Here is a 25632-nt window from a genome sequence, read left to right on the forward strand (position 1 = left end):
GGTACTTCTTAGCCACTCACCGGTGGCGGTACCGGAGGGTTCTTGGTAGCGCTATGGTTGCGTGACCTCGCTCTCTCGATAGAGGCCGCCCAACGCCAGAACATGGCAGCTGCCACCCTATCCACCATAAGGAACGGTAGAGAGGTGGCTAGCAAGGTTCGCAGTGGGTGTCTGAAAGTGCCTAGAGGGGGGGGGGGTGAATAGGCTTTTCTGAAAATTAAAACTAAAACAGCGGATTAAATCTGCCGGATACTCCGGTAAAGGTCGGATACTCCGGTATGGTCCGGAGTATCCGGTCTAGTCCGGAGTCTCCGGTCTATACAGGAATTTTAGAACAACTACGAATTAAAGCTAATAGCTAGAATCTAAGGTTGAAGCTAGGTCTACTGGATATCACAGAGCTAGAATAACACTTAACACTAGCAAGATGATCACTAGAGTAATTTGTATGACAAATCACAAAATTCACACAATGAAGCAAATTGCACAAATATGAACATGAGAGATTATCCCGGAGTTCGGCCACCTCACAAAGAAGTGCCTACGTCTCCGTTGAGGAGCTCACAAAGAGCCGGGTCTTTTCCAACCCTATCATCTTCTAGCGACCACCAAGATCAAGCTAGAAATTCTTACTCAATTCGAAGATGTTTACAAACTTCCCGTGGCACTCCACAAGTTTGGGTGCTCTACGGGCGACGCCTTGCCGTCTAGAAGCACAAAGCTTCAAGAGAAATGATCGCAGCGAATGCTCAATGATGAACTCAATGCTCAAGTGGCTTAGACCCTCTCCAAACACAAACTCTCTAAATTTTTGCAAACTTTGCACTAGAGGTGGTTGGAGGGTATTTGAATGCTCTTAAAGTGCTCAAGAGGTCTCAAGTTTACCAGCAACAGCACTAAATGCCATGGGGTGTGGGAGCATTTATAGCCCTCTCTAAAAAACTAGCCGTTACTGTTTTGTCAGAGCTTACCGGAGTATCCGGTGAACACCGGAGTATCCGGCCCTAAATCCAAAAACGGCGTCAGAACGTGTCAGAACTAACCGTTACAGTTCTGTTAAATTACCGGAGTCTCCGGTGAACACCGGAGTCTCCGGTCCTGACAGGGCTTCCAAGAACATTAAGTCCGGAGACTAGCCGGACCCTCCGGCCTCTCCAGGTACCGGAGTATCCGGTGCACACCGGAGTGCACCGGAGACTCCGGTCCTTTTTCTTTTTATCAAAAAGATTAAAAGCTAACCGAGAGTCTCTGCCGGAGTCTCCCTCGGAGACTTCAGTTAACACTAAATCACTTACCGGAGTATCCGGTGAACACCAGAGACTCTGGTCCCTTTTTTAATTAAAATAAACACCTAACCGAGACTCTCTGGCGGAGTCTCCCTCGGAGACTCTGGCCTGATAACCCATATATTACCGGAGTATCCGGTGAACACCGGAGACTCCGGTCTTTTTCCAATAAAAATAAACCGTAACCGAGACTCTCTGCCAGAGTCTACCTCGGAGACTCCGGGCTAAATACTGAGTACCGGAGTATCCGGTGAACACCGGAGTATCCGGACTCAGTGAATTTTTGCAGAATAAACTCGGTGTCCGTGGGTGATTGTGTCTTTTATTTTTGAAATTGAGTCTAGGATAGCCGCTCTCTCAAAAATAAAAGAATTTAAATCCTATTAAGTACTCTTCATTGATTCTCCATTTGTTTCGACGGGCTTCAAACGTCACTTTTCTTTTCAACTAATGCTTAAACCTGTTCATAACTTAGATAAGCATGTTAGTCCCTTAATCGTTTTGTCATCAATAAGCCAAAACCCACTTAGGGGGCCTAGATGCACTTTCAGTGTCGAGGCAGGAGGGAACCCATGCTCCCTCAGTTGCAGGGAGTACGACGAGACCCCCACCGAGCTAGGACAATCCACATGCTGATTTAAGTGACTTGTTGCGCTGTCGCGACCTCCGTGATGTAATCTGAGGTCAGAAGGCCACCCGAAAATAGGAGGAGCGAGACTGATGAGGGCGGGAAACGAGCAAGCGGCCCTACAACTTGCATTCCCCGTGTAGGGAAGTGTCGAACTCCTCCATCCTGTCACTTGGGCCGTGAGACCATTGACTCTCCCCGATCGCGTAGAGCCGCACATCAGCGAGTGGCTCCATGTTACAGGACAGGGGGTAATGCTTTATCGTCTCAGCTATGAGAGGTGCGCTGGCCGGAAAATACAACATCTCAACCAACCCAGAGGAGTCCTACATATCTACACCAGCATGCTGTAGGCCATGGGAGGTGACGGGAAGGTCATAGCGAACTATTTCCCGATCTCTGTAGCCCGTTCGGCACGGTCCTAGCTAATGAACCTCTCCTGTGGGTCGGTTCAGTCCTGGAAAGACTTGTGCGACCAATTCATCGCCAACTTTTAGGGAACCTATGCTCGACCTAGGGTCGAGGATGATCTGTATCAGGTCAGGCAGCAGCACGACGAGCCACTGTGATACTACATCCGACGTTTCACCGAATGTCGGAATACCATTCCAAGGATCATGGGTGAGTTCGTGGTCATAGTGTTCTGAAGAGGGGTCAGAGACCAGAAAATGGTTAAAAAGTTAGCTACCAAGGAAGTGCAGAGCACCACCGAACTCTTTGAGCTCGCAGACAAATACACAGAGGCTGCCGAGGCCCGAGAGCGTCAAATCAATGCAAAGTTGCAGCCGACCTCCGATCATCCCGCCTCTTCCAAGGGGAGTAACCGGAAGGAGTAGAACAAGAAGAACAAGAGCAAGCGAGGCCGCTTAATGTCATGGCTGTTGAGCAGGCCAGCCAACTGTGCCGACGCTTCAAAAAGAAGGACATGAAGAAGGACTGAGGCTACTACACAATCCACCATACCGACACTAACAACTAGACCAAATGCAAGGTCGTACAAGGCATCATCAACCAAGAGCTTGGGGAACGCAAACTTAGGTACGACGACGGTGGTGATGATAGGGCCAACCCCGATCAGTCGGCCCTGGGCTTCCAGTGGGCCGAGCACATGGTCCACTACATCATTGGAGGTGCCACAACATATTCCTCTAATATGGAGTACAAGTTGATGGTCCATGAGGTACGCGTGACCATACCGAGCCTGAGTTCACGTCTGAAGTGGTCAGAGGTGCCCCTCACCCGACATACGTCAAGTACCCCGGGCGCTACCCTATCGTAGTCGAGCCCATGGTGCACAATGGAGCGTGTGTTGGTCGATAGATGGTGCTCCATCAACCTCCTCTTCGCTGATGCGCTAGATGCCCTGCAGATCATGAGGAGTGCATTGAAACCGTCTCCTCCTTTCTTCGGAATCACTCCCGACTCTTCAGCCCAGCCGCTAGGACGGATCGAGCTGCCCGTCACCCTTGGTTCGCCAAGCAACTTCAGGACCGAGATGGTCCTGTTTGATGTAGCAGACTTTGAGACCGCGTACAACATGATCCTAGGACGACCGATAGTGACCCAGTTCATGGCCGTCACCCACTATACGTATCAGGCAATCAAATCCCTAGTCATAAGGGAGCCATCACCATAGTAGGCAACCGAAAGATGGCTCTACGCTGCGACAAGAGGAGCCTCGATATGGTCGAACTAACTCCTGAGTCACAGCCCGAGAGCACTGAGCCTAGTGGTTGTCCGGAGAAGGTCCACATCGTCGCCAATCCTAGCGATCGGCTCAAGGCATTATGCCTAGACAATGTCGACCCAGCCAAAACAGTCTAGATAGGGGTTGGCCTGGACCCCAAATAGGAACTCACACTCATCACTTTTCTCCGGCGAACGTGGATGTCTTTTCTTGGAGTTCGTATGATATGTCTGGGGTCCCTAGGGACGTGATCGAGTACAAGTTATCTGTACGACCTGACACGCGACTAGTGAAGCAAAAGGTGCATCAGTTCGCATTCGACCGAAAGGAAGCATTTCAAGAGAAGACCGATAAGCTTCTAGAAGCATGCTTCATCTAAGAGGTATAATAGCCAGAATGGCTAGCTAACCCTGTCATAGTCCAAAAGCCTAACGGTAAGTGGTGGATGTGCATCGACTTCACCGACCTTAACAAGGTGTGCTCGAATGATCTCTTCCCTCTACCCCGGATCGACCAGCTTATCGACTCAACTGCAGATAGCGATATGTTGAGCTTTTTAGATTCCCATTCAGGGTACCATCAGATTAGTATGAATAGGGAAGGTGAGGAAAAAAATAACTTTTGTAACACCATTCAGGGTCTTTTGCTTTGTAAAAATGTCTTTTGATCTAAAAAGCATTTGTGCCACTTACCAACGATGTATTCAGCTCATCCTTCGATCACAGCTCGGCAAAAATGTTGAGGCATATATTGATGATGTGGTTGTAAAGAGTAGGACCAAGGACGACCTGGTCGCAGTCCTCTAGAAAACATTTGATAACCTTCGAAAGTACCGCATGAAGCTGAACCTAGAAAAGTACACATTTGGAGTCCTATCAGGGAAGTTACTCAGTTTCCTTATATCGAGTCGAGGAATAGAAGCAAACCCAGACAAGATCAAAGCCATCGATCAGATAGGATCCTTGACCAGGTTAGAGGAAGTTTAGAAACTAACCGAGTGTGTGGCAACGTTGAGCAGGTTCGTCCTGAGGATGGGAGAGAAGGGGTTGCCACTCTTCAAGCTTCTGAAGAAGAGCGACCACTTCCTATGGACGCCAGAAGTGGAGCCGGCCTTCCAAGATCTTTAAAAGTACCTCTCTTCCCCTCAGGTACTGACTACTCCTCGACCAGACTAGTAGCTACTATTCTATGTTGCAGCTACCCCATAGGTCGTGAGCACAGTCCTGGTCGTTGAACGAGAAGACCTTCAATGACCAGTATACTACATCAGTGAAGTCCTACATGACACGAATGCTTGGTACTCACATGCACAAAAGCTATTATACGCCATGATGATGGTCTAAGCTCAGACACTACTTACATACCCACAAAATCAAGATAATCTCCTCGCTCCCGATTAGAAAAATTCTCCACAGCAGGGATGCAGCAGGGAGAACAGAGAAATAGGCAGTAGAGCTTGGGGAGTTTGATATTCAGTTCGTCCTTCAAATGGCTATCAAGTCTTAGGTGCAGGTCGATTTTGTGACCGAGTGGTCATCCTTTGGGCCTGGACCATGCACTTCAACGGGTCGTTCACGCTGAAGGGAGTGGGGACTGGAGTGGTCTTGGCATCACCAACCGATGACACCCTCAGATATGTAGTTTAATTATTTTTTCAGGCCACTAACAATGTTGCAAAATATAAGGGCCTCTTGTCAGGAATGAGAGCAGCCTCTGCACTTGGTATAAAACACCTGCTAGCGAAAGGGGACTCACTACTGGTCGTAAACAAACCGCAAAAGGAGTTTTAGTGTTCTGACCTGACAACGGTGTCCTATCTCGCTGAAGTGTGAAGGCTAGAGCAACGCTTTATCGGTTTCGAGGTTAAGCATGTCCTCCGCAGGGACAACTTCCATGCCGATGAGATGGCCCGTCTAGCTTCTTCTCACGAACTTGTCCTGGTCAGAGCCTTTGAAGAAAGACTCAAACGAACATCCACCGCAGTCTCGGGCCAACGTGAAGGGGATATTCCACATGGAAACAGAGCACCAGAGGTAACACCTTTGGAGGAAATGCCTCCCTTGGTGAAGTCCTCGGACAGCCATTATGTGATCGTCTAGCTTAATTCAGGTACAACCTGGATAGATCAAATCTTGGCATACCTTTAGAATCGAGCAATCCTTGATGATGATGTGTTGGCAGAAAGGGTCATGCGGCAATCCCGCATATACTCCCTGGTAGAGGGACTCCTTTACCAAAGGGGGAGCGATGACCTTTTGCAGAAATGCATCACTCGGGAAGGGGAGCACATTGCTCTCTGATATCCACAGAGGCATACATGTTAGCCACGCTTCATACCACACTCTGGTCGTAAAAGCGTTCCGGCAAGGATTCTATTGGCTCACGACCCTCTAGGATGCTTGCGAGCTGGTGAAACGTTGTGAGCCATGTTAGTACAATAGTTGACAGACCAACCTACCAGCTCATGCATTGCAAACCATATCTCTCTCTTGACCTTTCGCTGTCTGGGGGTTTGATATCATGGGACCGTTCCCCATGGCCTTTGGTGGTTTTGAATTCCTGTTCATGGCAAGTGACAAGTTCACTAAGTGCATCGAAGTCGAGCCTGTAAGAAAAATCACCGCTGCAGCGGCGATCAAGTTCATACGAGGTTGGTAGTGCGGTTTGGTAGTCCAAACTATATAATTATGGACAATGTGACTTAGTTCGCTAGTGGCGCTTTCAGAGACTACTGCGAAGAGATTGAGACCAAAGTTTACTACGCATCGGTGACACACCTCTAAAGCAACAGACAGGTCGAAAGGGCAAATGGGATGATACTGCAAGCGGTCAAAACCTGGGTGTTTGATCACCTTAAGAGTTATTCGAGACGCTGAGTGGATGAACTCCCTACAATACTATGGTCGCTGCAACGACCCCAAGCAGGGCTACGACCGAAGCTCCCTTCTTCCTGGTTTTCGGCACTAAGGCAATGCTCCCCTCTGAGACCGCCCTCCAATCTCCTCGAGGGACCAACTACTCGGACGACCACCAGGTGGGGCCGCGGGAGGATGACATAAACCTGATTGAAGAGTTCTATGATCGTGCTCTAATTCAAGCAGCCCGGTATCAACAGAGACTTAGGCACTACCACAACCCCAAGGTGTGAGAGCGAACATTGGTCGTAGGTGGCCTTATCTGTAGGCAGATTCAGAATAAGGCAGCCCTACACAGTGGTTAATGTTATCTGACCTAGTTCAGTCAAGTTAGCCATAGGGGATGGCCGTGAATTGCACAACTCCTAGAACATAGCCCAGTTGCGCAAGTTCTACGTGTAAGGCTGATCGAAAACAAGCCATTTTTTCTATTTTGCAGGATCCGGACTAGCGGGGAATATGGCTTGTAATTTTTTTATTCGAAAACAAAATTCTCTATTTTATAGGATCTTCCAGACAAGAATGGTCTCCAGTCAGCTTGTAAGTTTTTCATTTCTTGGGCCAAACTGCCTCATCGTGGGCTAGGACGGTTTTGGTTTCCTTTTTTATGCTGCCAGTCACCTTGTTTTGACTAATCGCTCATGTGGTGAGTGCCGAATCGATGGGGAAAGGTTGAAAACTATCACTCGCTTAGTATGAAGGGTATGGGCGGCTGATGGATACTGACCACGAGGTCATAAGTCCAAACTCGGGTTGAGCATTGGTTGCCACTGAAGGGCTTGTAGGGCTAAGTGAGTCCAAACTCAGGTCGAGCATTGGTCACCACCGAAGGGTTGTAGGGCTAAGTGTTGTCCTAGGCACTATGAACCTAACTAATGAGTGGCACAGAAATCCAGGATCCCCTCTGGAAGTAACGACCAGCTGAGCTGGCCCACCGCACAAGCATGGAAAGATTTATATGAAAGCAAGTCCCCGAGTAAAAAAGACTGCTCAGATATTGTTGGGGGCTAGTTCTAATGATTCTATTCAGTGTCCTTAGGATCCAAAGATGCCTCTCAGCGGGACGAACCGGACGGTCCAAAGAAGAGAGTGAGCTACATATAGAATGAGTTCGCATGGTTGCCGAGCTTCACTGTGGTCCTCTGAACACCGTCAAAACCTGTAGAGACTACTAGAGCAAGGTTGAGGTTAGGGAAGTGATCGTTGATGCAGGAAAGAGCAAGGGAGACGTTGGAGACTCTGACCTCAAAGAGGTGGTCGTCGATGATCTCGTGAATCCTCTGCTCGAGGTCACCTGCCTCCTCGGAGGTCGTCAAAAATCAGTTGATATGACCGATCATGGTATCCTCGGGGGTTGGGCGGACATGAACACCGACAGCCCAGAGTAGCAAGTTAAAGGGGGTGAACGCCCGGCTAAGGCAATTGTAGATGTACGTTTGCCGCTGGTCATTATCCCTTGATGTCCGCTCCAAGTCCCTTTGCACCGTGAGCAGTTCCTCCCGACATACTAGTCGGAAACAAGTCGCAGAATGCAGAAGTCAGTTGGTTGGGTATTACTCGGCTAGCCTAAGGCTACATGTAGCTTAGTTTGTGGTGAGACTGGCACACCTCAAAGTTTTCTCTAAAGGATCTCTTGCTCAACCGCATACCCGAGCTCGCACTCGACCACCGCCTCCTAACTGCGCTGGTCATTGACATCATCAATGGTGGTGGTCAGGGGCTCAGAGCGAGTAGATGATTTGGTTATTTCGGGAACTCTATGACTACAGCAGTGACACAAGCCTATTAAAGAAATGAGGAAGGTATATCAGGTATCATACAAACTTAAATTACAGACCGGTGTTTACTCTTCCTCGGTCTCCACCTGGATGAGAGACCCTATGAACTCCAGTGGCCCTTGATACTCTGCCTCCAACTTCACCTCGGCTTCAGGACCGGCGGCCATGACCCCCTCTCAGATGACCTCAAGGTTGAATTTAGGGTCACCACTGTGGTAGCATCAGAGAACATACCTTGTCGTAGTCTTAGCGGCCTTCATCACATCCTCCATTGTCCTCGCCACCAGCATGCCCATGAGCTGGGTGAACTTCTCCATCAAGACATTGATGGAGTAGGCCTAGCCCTGTGCGGACTCTTCTTTTGGCTCGTTGGCTTCCAGCTCGACGCTCCTTAGGGGCCCTCGCATCACCATGAAGGCAGTCCAAAGAAAGCCGCGAGTCGTCTGCTTATCCTCCATCAGCTTGGAGTGTTGAGCAACAAGCGTAGCCCTCTCCTGTTGAAGAGCGGTATTTTCCCACTGAAGCATGCGCCTCACTTCCTTTTCCTCGGCCACCAGCCTCTCCAACTCGGTTCACCTTGTGGTCTGCCACCTTCAACTTAGTTCACCTATGGTCTGCCACCTCCTTCTCAGCGTTCAGCTAGCTGATGGAGGCGGGGAGACTGGCAACCAAGGAGAGTAGGTCAAAGATCGGAGCGGATCCCTCGATAAGCTCTAAAGGCACGGGGGTCCTGAGTCCTGACAAGCACTTCAGGTGGCATTGGGACCGCAGTTGGCTCGGGGGCTGGAGTGTCCAGCTGAGGCACCGGAGGAGGATTTCCTTTTGGGATCATTGACAGGGTGGAGGACCTGCAATGACAACAAGCGGCGGAGTCAGGAAAAGAACTTGAAATGTCTACGCCTACCTAGGAGGGGTGAGTACAACTCTCGACCTTGTGAAACCATTGAGTTAACCCAGCGGGGAGGCCACTTCTGCTGATGTGACGCGGGCAGATGACGTCCCACGAGTGCGTTGGGACACTTTCATGGAAGCCAAATCCTCTGTTGGCCTTTTCTCCCCTTGCACGGAGACTCAACGAGTGGACTAGTCGACCCCAGCGAATGTGGGGAGGAACCGATCGCTCCCCTAGTGGCCGACAACACTCATTGAACCTCTGCGACCAGATGTATCGAAGGCATGACCAGATGTATCAGAGGCACGACCAGATCGATCAGGAGGAGGCGAGGTCGCGCCCTGTTGGTTGTCTTAGTTGAGATCACGATGAACTCCACTCCCTAGGGTGGCCTGGTCGAAGGCCTCTAGGACCTCATTGATGATCGGGCGCAAAATGTCGACCTCAAGAAGATCTTGCAAATGGTGTTGGCCATAAAAATCCAAGTCGTAAGAAGGCTCGAGGGCGAGAATTTAGGAAATCCCAGACTTACCCTCCTACATTGTGCTCTCTCTGGAGGGGTGAGATCGCATAATAGAAGGGCGCCAATCTGAGGGTTGTCCTTCCTCGGGGAGCCTGGCATTAGGATTCAAACCTGCACATCGATGGTGTTGTCAGTAATATCTGAATAACAGAAGAGGTGTGAGAGGTCACACGCTATTTGGAAGAAATGGTGGTACTAGGGGGATCAACAACAGGGTAACCTGAGAAGTTTGACTGAGTCTCATCATCCAGCTCGGAGTACATAAACGCCGGGTACGCTCGCCTCTATAGGGGATACAGTTAGTGCCTGTTGTAATCGCAAATGATGCCTAGCCCTATCATACCAGCTTTTCAAAGTTGGCCAATCGTTTAACCAAGGTCAGTAGCTTTGGGGTGGTCACGGGCGAATTCCCTCAGTTTTCCATGACCAGCGCCGGCGCTCAGCATGCGAAGGTTATCCACTGAATTGTCGGCCCTAAGGTAGAATCAGTCATCCCTCCAACCGACGACCATGATGACTTGAGGCCCACCTCGATGTAGGAGTCTGCGGTGCCATCATGGAGGCGGAACCAACAACTCTCGGTGGCCGACCAGGCTGTGTAAAAAACCCGACGAAGTTCTCACACATATGAGTGAAAATGCTCAGCATAAGAATGGAGTTTGGGTTGAGATGGAGGTGGCAGATATCGTAGAAAGAGATGGCGGTGATGAAAAACTCGAAGAATGGCGGTACCAGGCTTGCCAAGAAGAACGAAACGAACAACACGATCTCCCCTTGGTGGGGGGCGGGCATGCTCTCCCCAGCGCGGTACCCTGTGGAGAAGCAGCGGGTGAGCAGGCCGGTCTCGTGTAATGTTTTCAGCCTTATCGTGTCGCACTTGGATTTGGAGAAGGTAGAATCGCCGTTGGTACACGCCATCGGATTACGGTGGAGGATGCTCTGAAGGCAAGGACAGAGACAGAGATGGCAAATGAGATGAGAGCTCTAAACGCAAAGAGGCTTGAGGGCGATGGATGGCAGCGAAAGAATTCATGGGGAGCAGTTGGTACTCCAATTTAAGGGGCCGCCTCGGTGTCTCCACAATTACGGGGTTAGGATTTGCGCGAAATTCTAAGGGACGTGCATGGGGAACAAAAATTCCCCCAGACATTGTGGCAATTAATGTTTCTCTCTCTCTCTCTCTCTCTCTCTCTCTCTTCCACGTTTTCTTCTCCCTCTCTGGATGTTTTACGTCCCCTCAGGATACGATTTTTCGAGTCGATCATTAACGTGGGCCACATTGACAACTACTCCCCGGACGAACTTATGGTCACCTTGGGCCAAGTGGTGCGACCAGACTCATCCACGACCATGTGGCATGTAGTGACCACAGACCCATATGTGACCACATGACATACAACGACCATGGACCCCCGTGATGAACCACTCAGCCCACCATATCCAAGAGGGAGGTTGGGGCTAATATCGGTGTAATAAGTACGGGGGTGGCTCACGCGGCGGGTTCTGTGCCGCCAAGTGTCAGTCAAGGCAACGACCGCATTGCACGACTAGGGCGAAACTCGTGCGACCAGCCCCCTAGTCGCACGGTAAGATCCTGTGCAGGGCTGGCGCTCACCAAATCAGTCAATTCTCATTTAATGTTGTCTATGTGAGTGTTTTTTCAATGAGGCATGGTCGCGGGACGGCGTGAAGTGGCAGTGATCTGTCTCATAGCATTTAATGCCACGAGATGGTCTGACGGATGAGCGTGACGGCGTTCGGTGATGGTACAGGGTGTGCAGGACGACTAGGACAGAGCAGACATGCGTATCCGCCGTTATGATGACCTAGGGATAGTTGGCTCCGTTAGGAGTAGGTCTACCATAGAATTTGACACGGTCTAGTTATTTGTGCATCTTTGCTCCTGGATTATAAAATGGTGAAGACTTTGCTTGTAAGGGAGGATATTTTGTCACAAGTTCACTCAATCCATAAAACAATACGCGTGACGTAGAACTATTATTCCATGGGAGATCCGAACCTGACTATCTTAGTGTTCTTGAGTCCAATTGATATACACCCGTAGAAAATATAGATCAACGCGTCCGTCGTCCGGTACACCAGGATCATTATCAGAAATCATCCCAACATATTCATGTTCATCTTTTTTGGAGAAAAAAAATATACAACAGTGTCATAGACATCTCCTGATAGCCATCACATGTCTTGGCTTCGGAATTTTTCCCCCGCCCGTATCCACCATGTCTGGGCTAAGCAGTCCGATGATCTCGGTTTGCCCGCTAGTCTCGCTGTGGTACATCAACCAAAAAAATCTGCATTGCTCGTCAGGTACTCCTGGTCGGATGCTGTTTGTTTTTTATCTTTACGATGTTTATTTTTGGTCTGCACGGGGTACCCATTATACCATATCAGATGCTTGTTTGGTACTGCTGCTACTAGCGAGATCGACGTGGATGCCTCAGCATCGAGCAACACAAATTAACACGCGCACGCAAAGATCAAGGAGGAAGAGAACATTTTACACCACTCACTGTTGAGTCGTGAGCTACTAGACGCCTCCTCGCCGGCCGCCTAGAAACGCGCACTTGATCTTCCGGAAGAGCACCTTGGGCGCGGCGAGCCAGCTTCCCGCGGCCTTGCGCGGCCGCCTCGCCTCCCCACCGTCCCCGTTCAGCAGCCGGTTCAGCCGCAGGGCCATGGCGTTGAGCTCGAACGAGTCGTACAGCGTGCCCCGCTGCCCGCCGATCGCCACCACGGCCAGGCCGCCGTCGCGGCCGGCGCTCGGCTTCGTCATCGCGCGCGCCACGGCGCGGTGCTCGCGCGGCGCCGGCTTGGCATCGTCCGGAAGCATGCCCGCGCGCGACCGGTGGTGGTGCCTTCGCGTAGACCGCAGAGCCTGCGGTCCGGTCCGTCCGTGCAGGATAGATGCCTGCAAGAAGGAAATTGACAAGGGCAGGGCATGGGTTTTTACGTAGCCGAGCGTTGAGTACAAGAAGCACGGCCACCTCAAGAACAAACAAGAAAACACAGCAGAATATATAGATTCCCCCCATAAACGTACACGTTGCGCATGCCGTGACGTGCCATCTAGCGTGTCAGGCTCTGGCAGGTACCTGCATTTCGTCGAGAGGCAGCAGAGCGCCTACGTGCACCAGCTGCGGGTGGTGAGGAAGGCAGAGATCCGGCGAGCTTGGGGCCCCATGTGCTGGCTGAGGGGACGAGCTTCAAGGGAAACGGCGGCTGGAGACGGAGAGGATGGAGGAGATGTGCGAACAGGCAAGTAGCCTAGTGGCAAAGTTTAATGGTAGAGTCGAGTCTGTTAGGTTCATCCTTCAGCGTTGTATTCTCTGTTGGTCTCTAATGAAGACCCAAGTAAAAATAATCTGGTGTAAGAAAAAGAAGGACGAAGGAGATGCAACGAAGAAGAAGCTGATATGTGAGGCTACGGGCAAAATTGCCCATAGTGGCAATGGAGCGAGAGACATAGCGGCAATGGAGCGAGAGACCACTCCTCCGGGTGGTATTTTCATCGAAACCAAACTTATCATGGCATTTTATCGAAGCCAACCCTTACGAGTGGCAAATCGTCGATTCTGCCCTTGGCCAAAGTTTACTACTAATGGATATCAGACTCGCGAGATTGTGGGTTACCGTCGGATGCACGACTAAACGGCCTCGATGCTCGCTAGGAGTTAATCGTGCCTGAACTGGAGATTAGACACCGCAGAAAGGGAAAGCCACATACATCAATCATGTGGATCACGAGATCAACACCGCAGAAGCTAGATTAGTTTTTCCACAGATCGTCTTGTCAAATACTCTCTTATTTCCTTTCTCTCAACCAATTTTGTCCTGGCCATTATACAACACTGGAGTTCGAAAATTCACCCAGAGGTACTAGCAAAATACAACAAGGATCTTACTATTTGCTCTAAAACAAGTAAACGACAGCATTCTAAAATAATCTTTAACATGGTAGCGGGCCTAGCTGCAGGAACACGCTCCAAACAGCAGATCTTGGGCAAGGCTGTCGAAAGCATTGGTGTAGTGGTTCCACGGTCTGACTCCCTAGTTTTTGTGTATCACTTGCCCAGCAACCGGCGTCCCCGTTGATTCGCCCCTTTAACTCTGAAGTTCAGCTCATCGACATCGTCGCCAAAAGTATCCAGAGCTTTGTTTTGTCTGCAAGCAAGATAGAGGTCTCCATCAAACTGCATAAACAGCAGAGAGCACATGCGAAATGTGGTGGTGGTAGTAGAGAGATCTTTACCAGAATTATTACCTTTCAATTTCTGTGCCCATATCGAGTGCCATGTCCTTCAGCTGTCCCAGCATGTTACTCAAGTCCGAAAGTGCATCATCCTGCTTTGCTTTCTCAGCCTAATAAAAGATACCAACGTTAACTTTCAGAAGATATTACTTAATTATATAGTTCATACTTCATAGTTAAATGAGAAATCATCCTGCTTTGCTTTCTCAGCCTAATAAAAGAAAGCAATGTTAACTTTCAGAAGATATTACTCAATTATATAGTTCATACTTCATAGTTAAATGAGAAAGACAAACCTGAACTTTTTCCATAGCAGTTGCAGGTGAATGACGTACAGGACTGGGAGATTCTTGACGTGTTGGAGCAATTCCTAGCCTCCGCCTCTGTTCCATGCAGTTTGCTGTACTCACGAAAGAATTATCTGGCACACCACAGAAGGATTAGTTAAGCAAAATACAAGTCTGACAAATTATTCAGAATCTAAACCACCATACTTTCTGAAATTGGTCCTTTTATTGGTTGGTTTCTCTTTGGCCTCCATGTCTTTGAAAATAGACCGCCCAGACTTCCCAAAAGCTTTTCACTCTGGAGGCAAATAATTTTGGCATATTAAACATTGAAACCCAACAACAACAACAACAAAGCCTTTGTCCCAAGCAAGTTGGGGTAGGTTAGAGATGAAACTCACTAGATCTAACTAAAAAGACGATAATAATAATAATAGTAGTAGTAATAAATGTATTAGTAATAGTAAAAAATTAAAAGTGATAACGGTACAAAGAGATTGAAGCATAAATTATGGTTTTGGCACGTAGATTGCTAACTTTCACGCGCTTCTATCTGTGGATAGTTCTTTGTGGATATTCTATTTCTTCAAATATCTCTTTACAGACTCCTCCCATATTATGTTTGATTGACCCCTGCCTCTCTTCACATTATCAGCGTGTCTTAGTATCCCGCTATGTACGGGTGACTCTGAAGACCTCCGTTGGATATGTCCAAACCATTTCAAACATTGAAACTCAGTAAATAGAAAATAGGCAAGCAAAATGATTCATCTATATTTATGTAGAGTTCGCCCAAAAAGGTAAACGAAACCAATTACTCATGGAAGCAAAACATGTACAGTAGTACCACTCAATGAATGCACAGTTGTGCTAAATACTAAGATTCAAAGATTAGCATCACTCCGATTAATAATTATCATCCACAATTTGGCCCGGCAATTGGTAATCCACAACATTCTGAAACAATAACTGGAAGGGGGCAACAGATACTAGTGTGATAACTAATAAAGATAGAAACTTAGTCATAGTTTCTGTTTTAAAAGGTGCATATTGATAAAAATAAGTCTTTATACAGCACTTAAAAATCAATGCATCTCTGCCAAGTATTACAGAAAGGCCAAGGTTTGGACAAGGTGCCTGACGACTGAATTTTTGTACCACCGTATCTCAATATTTTATAGAAGTTAAACCTATCTTGTGAGAATAGTTGTTGGAAGAAACTACAATATACTTGGGCAAAAGGAAAACTTACCACACTAAGGTCCCGCTCAATGTCAGATGCTACTTGATGAGACCGCACAATCTGTTCACCTTGACGGTGCAAAGTCAGCAGGGTTTGTGAAGCATCCTCCCTGATAGCTTCAGCAGCCCTGACACAATCATTTACTTTACGTGAGGTTTCTTCCACTTTGGTTACAGCATAGTCTTCTAACTCTTGCACAGATCGATCGGTGCGTTGCACGGGGACAGACTGTGCCCTTGATGGTCTTGAGGGCACATCAGAATCAGAGTCGGAATCAAAGGGGTTTGTCCTATGGATAGGAGTGCTTAATGAGCTTTGCTTCTTATACATTGATATCGACATCTCAATTTATTCACTTCACGCACTGGAGGGTCAGACAACTGCAATGAAAACCAACAGAAAAGGAGTGTATCAGGAGCTATTACAACAATCACGTGGTGATGTGCAATCTTCTTGACAAGAAAGTGATTTGTTAAAGAAAAATGTTGTGAGCAGAAATAACCAATGACAGCTAAGCCACCATACAAAAGCAGATGAAGTGTTATGAAAAAGCACAGTGAATCGGAGAATACAGAACGATGTTCTACATGAGGTGAACAACTGTACACCAAGATGCCACTGCCCACAACGAAGGCCATGACTCCTTGATTACCTATTATGAAGCTTCCAGTCGAGAAATCTCTGGAAACAGAAACAACAAACTACAAGTAGAAGAAAGAAAAAGGTAAACAAAACATCCCGCATAACGATCACGAGCTTGAAAACAACAATCATGACTCCTTCCCAGGACCAACAGGCCAACAGCTATTGATTGACAACGCATGCATTGGGTCCAGCCAGATCAACTACCAGTCTGTGGGAAGGACATGTCAACCTTAGAATCAAGGGTGCGCACTCTATCGACAAAACATCGAAAGGAGCAGCATCAACTCAAAACTCCATTGTAATATGCGGTTCTTGCCTTCTTGCATACTCGGTTATGTAATTAAACATATCACGAAAACCTCAATTAGGGATCTAAATCTAATCTACCGAGTTCCCGACCTAATCAAGCCCGCACCCGCGAATACGAAGGCTTGCGACTGCAATTTGGGGCAAAGGGAAACGGATCGAACGATACCTTACTGATAGCTTCCGAGTTTGACGCCAGGGGGGCGGGGGGGGGGGTACTCACTGGGCAACACGCGCTAGGGGAGGACGACCCGCTGCTTGCCTCCGCCTCCGGTTGTTTCGCCCCGCCGGAGAAGGAAGCGGGGGAGCAAAGCCGCGCAGATGCGATGCGAGGCGGCGCGAGGGAGGCGAGGGGAATGTGACCGTTGGGTTCGGCGTGGAGTGGGAGGCTTGCTCTGCCGTGTCCTAAGAGCGCAATTTGTACGAGCCGTTCCGTTGTGCGTCATCTTATCTGCCGACTCGGTAAATTATTGGCTGAATCGGTAAATTAACTACTGCAGGATACCGCTATTTAACTTCAGTTTTTTAAGCAACATTACGGTGCAATTGGGATCTATTCTACTACTGATGGTTATTGTTACAGCTGATTGATCAATTAATAACTGCAACATTCAGTTATCAGTGTCTTCTATGGCTTCCCGAAGGATCCAGCTGCTAAGAGAGTCCGAACCATAACAGATTGATGTGACCGTAACGGCGGTGCCACCCATTCACCATGTGTATATACATGTACAGAGCAATGAATAAATCAATTCACACTCTATGTTGACTCTACTGTCCAATTACAATTACAATTACAATTCCATTCCAACAGTTATGGGATCAGATTCAGGCCTGCTACTCCACCTGGAGACATGTTCACAGAGGCAACAAATCCACGCACAGCAAGAGAACAAAAAATTGCACAATCCAAGATCCAAGTTGTTTAACAACCATTCCACAATTCCTTCATCCACTGATCATCACTGGCAGCAGGTCAACAAAACCCCCAAGCCCAGAATCAGGCCTTCAAGAGCAACTCCACACAAAAAGACGGGGTCATGTTACAACAAAGAGCAGACATGTTGCAAGGTGATGATCAACATGCTGCCAAACTGACACCTACTCGGACCATAAAATTTCGAGGGAACAATACCTCGGCTCAAGGAACAATAACAGCTTTTATTACATGACCCTCGCTAGCACATGGAAAAAATGCTCAGGTCCAGAGACTGTCATAACAACAATACGTACAGGCTACAGACTACAGCAGATCATCGACAGATAACAATAGCATCTACGGATTTCATTTATATTAATCATGAGACTGAAATCGCGTTTCTTAAGAACATATTCCAAGGACAGGGATGAGATTCCTATAACGATCAAGTGAAACCTCGAACCAAAATGACAAACTACTGCTGTACAAATTTTGAAAGCAGGGGAAACTGCTAAGCTTTCGCTGCTGAAATTCTACCTCCGCCTTCTTGGCTTAGATAATGTCCTGACCACCAGCAGCGTCACTTCCATTTTCCCAAGATCCCTTTCCAAACACCTCTTCTATGACATTGTTCGTTGACAAAAATTCATCCTTCTCCCACCCGCTAGTGAATCCAATTTCCCACACTTTTGTATCGCAATGGTCACCAAAGAATCCATGTTCTGCAACGCCACCAAAACAGTTGTTCCTGTAGTGGTGGTCTTCGGCAATGTCAGTAGGTGTCCCATCTTCAACGCCAACCTGATGAGCCTCAAATGAAGTGCACGAGTCATCTTGTGCATCTGCATCCAACTTGGAGGTCTGCTGATTATGATCCATAAATGACATGACAGGAAGACCCTCCGCCAACATTCCACCCCCCTGCACACCATCATGCTTGTCTCCACTAGCATTATCAAGCTCATTTTCTTCATCAGAATCTTCATAGAAGTTGCCCTCCGTAGGGACTCGATTGCATGCACCATCATCTTGATCGGTAAGGGACTCAGTTGGCAAATATTCATCAGCTCTTTCTTTGATCGCAAACTCACCATCACCACCCACCTGCCACTCGTCATCGTCACTGTCAGCATTCATTGGATCAAACCTGTTCTGCTCAGCCCTCTTCCTTAACATGAAGACATTGAAGTAGTAGCTCACTAATTCTTTGCTGGACTTAGATGGGAAAGCAAGAGGGAGTTCATCCCAAAAGTTTCTGCGCAAAGAAGCAGGATTTGCTGAGACCACTTCCTGGAATAAATGTTTCTCCTCTTCTGTCCATCTTGAGGCTACCTCCTCTCCCATATTATATAACCCCAACTCCTTGAAGGTGTCTGCACCAATGGAAACCTTCAGCGTTTCTCTTGCTTCCCTCACATGTTTCCTCACACAATTGATTGAATCTTCATCAACACAATCACAGCCTGCCTTACAGTAAACAGGTTTCAGTATAGAAGAAAATGCATCTGTATCAGGCATTGGCATGACACAGTTTCTGATCCACTTGTCACTCTCGTCTTCTTCAGTGCTTCCATCAGATATGTGAGAGGGTGCTGAAACAACAACTTTATCATCAATGGAGCTGCACTTTGTACCAAATGGCCTACACTCTGGTAATTCAGCCTGATGATTTAGCCCGATAGGAACAGGTTTCCTTGTGGGGCAAAGACCCACAGATTGATGAAAACTGGCAGGCCATAGGTCGTCTTCAACACAAGTATGTGCAAGTGAAAAATGGACAGGTGAATCTACACCCTCATCTTCACTTTCCTCAATCTCGTATGCTGGTGAGTCGAAGCTTCTTTCACATGTCATGTATGTGGGATACTCACGAGCATCCTCATAAGCATCTGCTTTATAGTTATCCTTCTTGGATATAACTAGAATAAGCAAAATATAAATCCATTATCGAACTGTCTCTGCATACACAAACTTTCAGAAAAGACAGGTTTACTAGCAGAGAAAGGTTGCAGGTTAGCATTCTTACTCTGATCTTCCTGCTTCAGCCGCTTGCATTCAACTATGTCTGGCATGTCATCAGATGCAGGTCTCTTGTTATGATCCATCATCAGTGCTTCTCTGACACCACTTTCCGTCAATGATGGCTGAACAGCAGCACTGGCTAGATGAACACCATGTACCAACTCTTCATCGAATGGGCCGACTTTTTCACCCCTTTGACAAACTTCAGGACAAACTAAGCCTATATTAGAATCAGGACATGTGTATTGTATAAGGCAAAGCAAGCTGCTCAGTCATTACCTGCAATCTGGCATTTCTCAGGAAGGAAATCTGAACGACCATCATCCGTTCCCCTCATGTTGCTACATGCAAGCTGTTCGGAGCTATGCCTCACAAAAGATTCACTGTTTTCTTGATACAGCATGCTTGTCCTAAGAACATAGAGAACAAAATTATCACTGGTATGATCTAATTAGCTGGTAACAGACGGTCACTGCACAATACTTGAAAAAACACCAATATAGGTGGGGTAATTGTTGATTTAAGCTAACCTAATTAAATAAACACCTTCGTGAGGAAATTACAGACCAAATGCAATACACGTATTCAACTACCGAACTCAGAAGTGCACAAATGAATTGCCATCTCTACTGAGCTAGCAACTTAACAACGTTTTTGCTCATGCAATAAATGATTAGTAACAAACAGTCACTGCACAAGACTAGTATACAGGAGGAACAATAAATTATTTAAGCTATCCAAGTCAAACGAACACCCTATTGAGGGCACTACAGACCAAATGCAATGCGCAGGTTCAACTATTAAACCGAAGCGCAAAAATGAATTGCCATCTCTACTGAGTAACTTAACAACGTTTTTGTTCGTGCAACAATTAAGTACAGCAACCGAATCGAATATCTCGGCCTAAAGGCCCTATCAAATTCGCGAAAAAGAAATCGAGCACCTCGGGATCGAACGAAACCCTAGCCACGGATCCGACCACCAGAAAAATCACGCAAAATTGACGCATGGAACCGCGATAATCCGAACCGGAACCTACGGATCACGAACAGATCCGTCGCCCCCGAATGAAATCCCAACTCCATCGATCGGATCGGGGCCCGATTTCCACGCTCGCAAACCCTAACCCTCGTCACCCTATGAATCAGAGAGACGGGGAAAAGCTGGTACCGATCGAGAGGTCTCGTGCAGCGACGAGCAGATCCGGGGTCGGATCGTGGATTCTGGGCGTCACCCTGCAGGGATCGAGATCGGATCGAGCGTTCGTTGGTTCGGGGGGAGGGGAAATTTTGGGGAACGGTTTGGTCCACGACCGCGTCCTTTTTTGGGGCGATTTATTTATAAAATAGGGAAAAGAAATAAAGCAGCGAAATTGCGATTCGCGACTGAGAACTGGGCCGCTATCCCCCCACGCACAAATGGGCGGAGACCCAAGTCCTGAAACAGCATGTGGCCCAGGGCTGGGCTGGGGAGCCTGAGACTGATGAGAATAGTCCTCTCAAAAAGAAAAAAAAGTCTATTTTGAATCCCTCGACTAGTCTGTGACTTAGGTCGGGCTAAATTAAGGCGACCTATGGCATGAAGATTTGGGCACGATCCATAGCACGACACAACATTAGGACACACGGCCCACGCTATGCCCAGGGTCTTGGCATAGTGGGCGGCCTGGCCCGGCTCAAATACTAGGCCGTGCCTGGGCTACACGACACGAAAATGGCATGTAGGTACGGAAAAGGCCCATCGGTACAGAAACAGCCTAATGGCACACAAAGAGACCATCAGCACGAATAACCCGTCGCTCACATTTGAATGCGTACCAACCTCTCTCGCATGCAACTATGCAAGTGAAAGCAAAAAGCTTGGGTGCATGTAGAGACTAGCTGCATGCGAATGCAATGCAACTATGCCACTTCCTTTCACTTGCAGCATTCCAATGCGATGAGCCTGTATGCTAGCAGTGTTAACATGACTAAAGACAGATGGGATGTATGCTAGTAGTGCTAACATGGTTAAAGAGGGAGTAGACATGACTAGAGAGGCAACGAGCAAAAAAACAACGTTCACATAATGCCTATATAATCCATGTTTTTGCTGCTCGTTTCACCATCGAGTCACCAGCTCATTTGTTCACGGTCTTCACAGTTCACACTAGCAACAATATCAAATCCTCACACACAAAAATATGCTCCCTGGTGGTAGCACTGGTAGGAGAAAAAGCGTATTAAGGCGTTGTTTGCGCGATTGCTCTCCAAGTCCTGGTTTGTCTATGCCTGAGGCTCCCGATCCACATCATCTGTCTCCAAGCATAAGATACTATGGGATGGACGACTATCATTTAGACAATGTGGACGACTACGAGGAGGAGGAGCAACACGAAGGCGAAAGCTATTCCATGCCGGAGGAAGCAACAACCAACTACCCCATGGCGGAGACGGTGACAACCAATGATACTGCCGGGCCATCTGCTCCGCAGACGGGGGAGCAGAATGTTGGAAGCATTTCACTAAGAATAAAGAAATGTGCAATTATAAGTTGGTTATAGTGTCTGCAACTTGTAATTATTGCAAAAAAGAGTATTTTGTAGGCTCACGTGGTGGTACAGGGCATCTAAACTGTCATTATCCAGTATGCTTGAAAAAGTTTGCCATGCGAGAACAAGGCGAAAGAGTGCAAAATCAACTGAACATTGCTGCATATGGTTTTGCAAGTATATGGGTTTATGATCCTCAAGTAGCTCGTGATAAAATTGCTAGGCATATAGTTACGAAAAATCTACCCATTAGGATGAGAGAAAGTGCTAGATTTGAAAGAATGATACAAAAAGCCTTTTGTTCACAGTACATTAATGTGTCTAGGAAAACCACCAAGAGAGATATAATGAAAAGATACCAAGAGAAAATGGATTTTCTTAAACAAAGTTTTTGGGCCGTAAGCTTTTCTATTGCTTTGACATTAGACATTTGGACGTCTTCACAACAGAGGACGAGCTACCTTAGTGTTGTTGCCTATTACATAAACAACGAGTACAAGCTAAACAAAAGGGTCATAGGATTCAGGGTTATTGATGAGTCGCACACTAGAGAGGCCATTGCCGCACTCATCCTAGAGGTTATCCAAGAATATGGGACAGAAAATAGGATTATTTCTATTACATTGGATAACGCATCGGCAAACACATCAGCTATGAAGATATTGGAACCATATATGCAAAGCTACATTGGTGGATATGTTCTCCACCAAAGATGTATATGCTACATCATCAACCTCATGGTATAGGTAGGTATATCACATGTAAGTCAATATTTAAACAATATTTGTAGTGCTATTCGCTTTCTTTCGAGCTCTCCATGAATGTACAACAAATTCAAGGAGTGCTGCAAGATTAACGATCTAAAGCCAAGAAAATGCGACCTAGACATGAAAGTCTGTTGGAACTCAACATACATGCTAAAACAGGTAAAGGGGTATGAGAAGATTTTTAACAATTTTATCAATGCTCAAGGTATAGGCATATTGCTTACTAACACAGATTAGGAAGTTGCTACAAGTTTACGTCGTCTCTTAAAACCATTCTATAATGCATCAACACAATTATCTGGTATTTACTACCCTACATCTCCTCTAGTTCTTGAATGGCTTATGAAAATTGCTGACACGTTTAATGAGAACAGTACAAAAGAAATGTTAGTCCCTATTCTTAATGCAATGAAGGAAAAATACTTAAAATATTTAGATGCTATTCCACATTTATATTGTTTTGCTCTTGTCTTTGATCCACGTAAGAAGTTGGAGAAATTAGATCTTGCTTTCCGTTTTGTTGGCGATGCGCTTGATCTTGATTACTCAACTGCTTACTCACATGTTAAATCTGAGATATTTCGAGTTTTTGGTATGTACCAGAAGAAGTTTGGTCAACCTCGTCTGAGGTCTGAACCGACACAAAATGAGAAAGAAAAACTACGACGGCTAACATGTGGAAGAAGCTGAAGGGCAAGGACTCTTCTTCCTCAACTCAGCCAGCTAAGTCATCCTTGAACCCCAACGCAGAGCTCAACCACTACCTCAAGTTGGATCATGTCTCTCATGATCCACTACTTTAGGATGATGACCAGATCGACCTCCTTGGATGGTGGAAAGACAACAAACATCAATTTCCTATGCTATCCCAATTCGCACGAGATGTTCTTCTTGTGCCAGTACCAACTGTATCTTCAGAATCAACATTCAGCACAACGGGAAGAATAATCGAAGAACAGAGGTCGCCTCTTACGCCCGAGATGGTCGAGGCACTCACTTGCCTCAAGGACTAGGAGGCCACGAAAACTCGACAGCAGCACCAACTAGAGGAGCCAGAGATCGCGAATGCCATGGCCGATCTCGAGCTTGAAGACAAGGATTAATTATCTTGTAATAGTATGATGTACTCTTTTCCTTACCGGGGGAGACCCCACACTGGGGTGTAAGGTTTTTAATGAGGTCGTGTACTAACATGTATTTGCAATTAATAAAGTTCATGTTCCCTAATTGCATCCTCCCCCCCAAATTATTTCTTTTCCCCTACTCTTAGCATTGCCTTTATTTTTTCATTTCCATTTACATCCACTTCCCCGTGCTTATCCAATTATACTATATAGTCTTGTTCATCTACTGGTTGCTGCTGTGTTGTAGTATTAATGTGCTGCATTGTCCACTACTGCTGCGGGCATGTAAGTTGACTGAAAGAGGGAAAAGACTGCAAAGCACAAGTAGTGCACTTCACATGGGTCGAGAAAGCCAACAACGACTGGCCGAAAGCAACCAACATATGTGTTGTGCGAACCATGTGGTGACCAAACAAGAGCGTCGTGCCTAGGCTGGCATGGCCCGGTTGGCTGAGCGAGTCAAGCCTGCTCGACATGAGGCACAAAGGGGTCGTGTCGTGCCAATCCACCACAGACCAAGTCCCAGGACTACCCTCAACTATTTGCCCGAGTCTGATTTTCCTCCCTCAACTGCAAAACCAGGTATGCAGGCTCCCTCAACAATTCAAACCGTTTATTTTTCCTCCCTGTCCCATCCAAAGGTGGTTTTGCTCTGAGGTAGTTTTACTATGTGGTAGATGACATACACAATACATGGAACCACTCAGCAAATAAATAGATAAAAAGGAAAAACATATAGGCCCACCTGTCAAAGTTAGATCGGGCCCACATGTCACCTTCACCCTCTTCTTCTTCCTCCATTAGCTCTCTCTATTCCCATCCCCACTCGACCAATAGGGTGCTTGTGCTTGGGAGGGGTGCTCCATGGCACGAGGAACTCATCCACAATGTCATCTAGATCCAATGGGGATCGGAGACAACCGATGATGAAGGAAGGAGGCGGCGGACAGGGAGCTTCAGTGTTGTGTCGCTATGGCCATGGAGAGAGAGAGAGAGAGAGAGAGAGAGAGAGAGAGAGAGAGAGAGAGCAGGCTGAGGATAAGGGAGAGAGTGGTGGTGCTTACCTGGAGCTTGGCTTGGTCAAGGCCTCAAGGGTGGTCGGAGACAGAAGAACCACGACGGCGACTTCTTGTTCCTTCACCAAAGACGAGGGACAGGAGGGGAGGAATGGAGATGGGAGGCGAGAAGGAGAGTAGTGGGAGCTATGGGTCGGTGGTGAGGCAAATGGAGGGGCTCTCCGGCCTATTTGTAGGCAAAGAGAGGTAGTGGAGAGCTCGAAAATATCTCACCCACAGTGGATATTTTTCGGTAGGGTGGTATGGCGTAGTCGGGAGCTCGGGGTGGCAGGGCAAGGGCGTCAGCTAGAAAGGCAGGGTGATGCGATGGCTCAAGCGGGTTCTCCGGTTGCACGAGCGAGAAAGGCTAGGGACATCCTCGAGCTAATCCTGCACAAACCCTGTTGATTCGCCGGCCGATTCAAGCTCACATCGTTTTCTTCCCCAACTCCGACAACATCTCCGCCACCTCACCGACACGATGTCGCGTCACTACTCCTCCATCCGAACCAAGCACACGTTGAGCTTAACCACGTCCCCCTTACTCTCTCGCGCTCGGTGGATCCTCTTGGGCTCGACGCTGGCATGGTCGCCCGTGTGCATTGGGCTGTGTCGCATCTGTCGGAGGGTGAGCTCCTGTCGCAGGGATCCCGAGAGACCCCTTTTTAGAGATTCGGCCGGGGGGATGATCCTGGATAAGCTTGTTTGGGAAATAAGCGGGAACAGAAACAAATGCAATGGCTGGTGGGAGATGA

The 25632-nt window shown here is 47.5% G+C and overlaps 2 protein-coding genes across 5 annotated transcripts; both read right to left on the minus strand.

The window, feature by feature from the left end:
* Positions 1–13515: 13515 nt before the first annotated feature.
* LOC133916660 (SNAP25 homologous protein SNAP32-like) lies at positions 13516–16871 on the minus strand. 3 transcript variants are annotated; one of them, XM_062360432.1, is made up of 6 exons: positions 16684–16869; positions 15519–15889; positions 14474–14564; positions 14276–14400; positions 13992–14089; positions 13516–13891 (listed from the first exon to the last, which is right to left on the minus strand). In XM_062360432.1, exons 2-6 carry the CDS (start codon positions 15849–15851, stop codon positions 13792–13794), a joined length of 747 nt encoding a protein of 248 aa, XP_062216416.1. In that variant the 5' UTR covers positions 15852–15889; positions 16684–16869; the 3' UTR covers positions 13516–13791. The 3 variants fall into 3 exon arrangements, with proteins under 3 accessions (XP_062216416.1, XP_062216417.1, XP_062216418.1); XM_062360433.1 differs by having other exon boundaries at positions 16630–16869; XM_062360434.1 differs by lacking the exon at positions 13516–13891 and having other exon boundaries at positions 13988–14089; positions 16684–16871.
* Positions 16872–17601: 730 nt separating this feature from the next.
* On the minus strand, positions 17602–20727 carry LOC133916661 (uncharacterized). 2 transcript variants are annotated; one of them, XM_062360436.1, is made up of 4 exons: positions 20572–20727; positions 19681–19811; positions 19406–19603; positions 17602–19298 (listed from the first exon to the last, which is right to left on the minus strand). In XM_062360436.1, exons 2-4 carry the CDS (start codon positions 19802–19804, stop codon positions 17932–17934), a joined length of 1689 nt encoding a protein of 562 aa, XP_062216420.1. In that variant the 5' UTR covers positions 19805–19811; positions 20572–20727; the 3' UTR covers positions 17602–17931. The 2 variants fall into 2 exon arrangements, with proteins under 2 accessions (XP_062216420.1, XP_062216419.1); XM_062360435.1 differs by having other exon boundaries at positions 19406–19615.
* Positions 20728–25632: the final 4905 nt, after the last annotated feature.

This window comes from Phragmites australis, chromosome 4 (assembly GCF_958298935.1).
Source record: "Phragmites australis chromosome 4, lpPhrAust1.1, whole genome shotgun sequence".
NCBI lineage: Eukaryota > Viridiplantae > Streptophyta > Magnoliopsida > Poales > Poaceae > Phragmites > Phragmites australis.